General features: G+C 44.7%; 1 protein-coding gene across 3 annotated transcripts in view; it reads right to left on the reverse strand.

The window, feature by feature from the left end:
* rasgrp3 (RAS guanyl releasing protein 3 (calcium and DAG-regulated)) overlaps positions 1–769 on the reverse strand; it is a 25,702-nt gene extending 24,933 nt beyond the window's left edge. Inside the window, exon 1 of one of the 3 annotated variants that reach the window (XM_053633019.1) lies at positions 1–767. This exon is cut by the window's left edge and continues 68 nt beyond it. In XM_053633019.1, the coding sequence (XP_053488994.1) occupies positions 1–2 (2 nt within the window). In that variant the 5' untranslated portion in view covers positions 3–767. The other 2 variants (XM_053633018.1, XM_053633017.1) reach the window with 2 other exon arrangements.
* Between the last annotated feature and the right edge of the window lie 1,731 nt (positions 770–2,500).

Genomic DNA, 2,500 nt, shown 5'->3' on the forward strand with positions numbered 1-2,500 from the left:
ATGACCTTTAGGCCACTCTGAGCTCAATGAGTTTTAATCAATCCCATCGGATCATCTTCTCTCCTCCTGCTGTAAGAGCGTCTCAAACCCTCGAGGTTTGATTAGCGCTGTGGAAGGAGAACAAAAGGTCAACTGAGATATCTTTCAGCAGATGACAGGTCTCTTTTTTCATCTCTTCAGTTCAGCCATATTTGATCTTATGAGTTTGTATTTGATAAACGAGCTGCACAAGCAGAAAGATGCAGCAAAACCAGGGCAGTAAATCTGTTTCTAGCCTTCTTTTAGCTTCATAGTAAACAGGCTGTGAGTGTCTCGTGTGTGTGTGTGTGTGTGTGTGTGTGTGTGTGTGTGTGTGTGTGTGACGATTTTACACAGATGGCGTGTGATCACTTTGGCCCAATGAACTGAAAGAAATAACGATCACTTCTACACCATGAGCAGTGACTCAGTAATAAGCAACATTTGTACTGTTTAATAGTACTACTAACTTTTTTTATAATAGCACCAAACCAAAACGTTAATAATAAATAATAAATATTTTAATTTGAATATATTTTAAACTGTGTAGAATCCAGAGCTTAAGTGTTTGTTTAACATCCAGCAAAAAAAAAAAAAAAAAACACAGGATGAAATCTGTGATAAAAACAACAGCTCTAAAAAAACCAGAACTCACTGATATTAATGATCTGAGCCTGTTCTAATGGGCGGGACCTAATATTCTAATGAGCATTTTTGATTGACAGTTGTCTGTCTGAGCCTGTGCCTGTGGTCACACAAGCAGAGAATCATGGGGTTTAGGGCTGAAGGGGTACTGGGTTGTAAGATTAGGGTTTAGAGGTGTAGGGGTTAGGGGTTTAGGGGTATTGGGTTGTAGGGGTTTAGGGGTGTAGGGGTATTGTGTTGTAAGATTAGGGTTTAGGGATGTAGGGGTATTGGGTTGTAGGTGTTTAGGGGTGTAGGGGTATTGTGTTGTAAGATTAGGGTTTAGGGATGTAGGGGTATTGGGTTGTAGGTGTTTAGGGGTATTTGGTTGTAGGGGTATTGTGTTGTAAGGGTTTAGGGGTGTAGGAGTATTGTGTTGTAAGTATTTAGGGGTGTAGGGGTATTGGGTTGTAGGGGTATTGGGTTGTAGCGATTTAGGGGTTTTAGGGGTATTTGGTTGTAGGGATATAGGATTGTGGGGTATTGGGTTGTAGGGGTGTAAGGGTATTGGGTTGTAGAGGTGTAAGGGTGTAGGGGTTTAGAGGTATTTGGTTGTAGCGGTGTAGGGGTTTAGGGGTATTGGGTTGTAGGGGTGTTGGGGTTTAGGGGTATTTGGTTGTAAGGGTGTTGGGGTTTAGGGGTTTTGGGTTGTAGGGGTGTTGGGGTTTAGGGGTGTTGGGTTGTAGCGATTTAGGGGTTTAGGGGTATTTGGTTGTAAGGGTGTTGGGGTTTAGGGGTTTTGGGTTGTAGGGGTGTTGGGGTTTAGGGGTATTTGGTTGTAAGGGTGTTGGGGTTTAGGGGTATTTGGTTGTAGGGGTGTTGGGGTTTAGGGGTATTGGGTTGTAGGGGTGTTGGGGTTTAGGGGTATTTGGTTGTAAGGGTGTTGGGGTTTAGGGGTTTTGGGTTGTAGGGGTGTTGGGGTTTAGGGGTATTGGGTTGTAGGGGTTTAGGGGTTTAGGGGTATTTGGTTGTAGCGGTGTAGGGGTTTAGGGGTATTGGGTTTTAGGGGTGTTGGGGTTTAGGGGTATTTGGTTGTAAGGGTGTTGGGGTTTAGGGGTTTTGGGTTGTAAGGGTGTTGGGGTTTAGGGGTTTTGGGTTGTAGGGGTGTTGGGGTTTAGGGGTGTTGGGTTGTAGCGATTTAGGGGTTTAGGGGTATTTGGTTGTAAGGGTGTTGGGGTTTAGGGGTTTTGGGTTGTAGGGGTGTTGGGGTTTAGGGGTATTTGGTTGTAAGGGTGTTGGGGTTTAGGGGTATTTGGTTGTAGGGGTGTTGGGGTTTAGGGGTATTGGGTTGTAGGGGTGTTGGGGTTTAGGGGTATTGGGTTGTAGCGATTTAGGGGTTTAGGGGTATTTGGTTGTAGGGGTATAGGGTTGTAGGGGTATTGGATTTTAGGGGTTTAGGTTTAGGTAGTGTCATGGCTTGGGCTTGCATGGCTGCTTCTGGAACATTCTGACTGATCTTTATTGATCATGAACTCATGATGGAGCAGCAGAATGAATTCAGAACTTTACAGGAACATTCTGTCTGCAGATTTACAGAGAAACGCATCCGAATGAATCAGGAGGAACTTCATCATGCAGCAAGACAACGATCCAAAACACACTTCCACCTCAACACAGGACTTCATCAGGGGGAAAGTGGAAGGTTTTAGACTGGACAAGTCCATCACCAGACCTTCACCCAACTGATCAGCACCTCACCTCCTGAAGAGGAGACTGAAGGGAGAAACCCCCCGAAACAAACAACTACTGAAAGAAGCTGCAGGAGAAACCTGGAGAAGCTTCACAGAAGAAGAAACCT

The sequence above is a fragment of the Ictalurus furcatus genome, chromosome 9, assembly GCF_023375685.1.
Source record: "Ictalurus furcatus strain D&B chromosome 9, Billie_1.0, whole genome shotgun sequence".
NCBI classification, from domain to species: domain Eukaryota; kingdom Metazoa; phylum Chordata; class Actinopteri; order Siluriformes; family Ictaluridae; genus Ictalurus; species Ictalurus furcatus.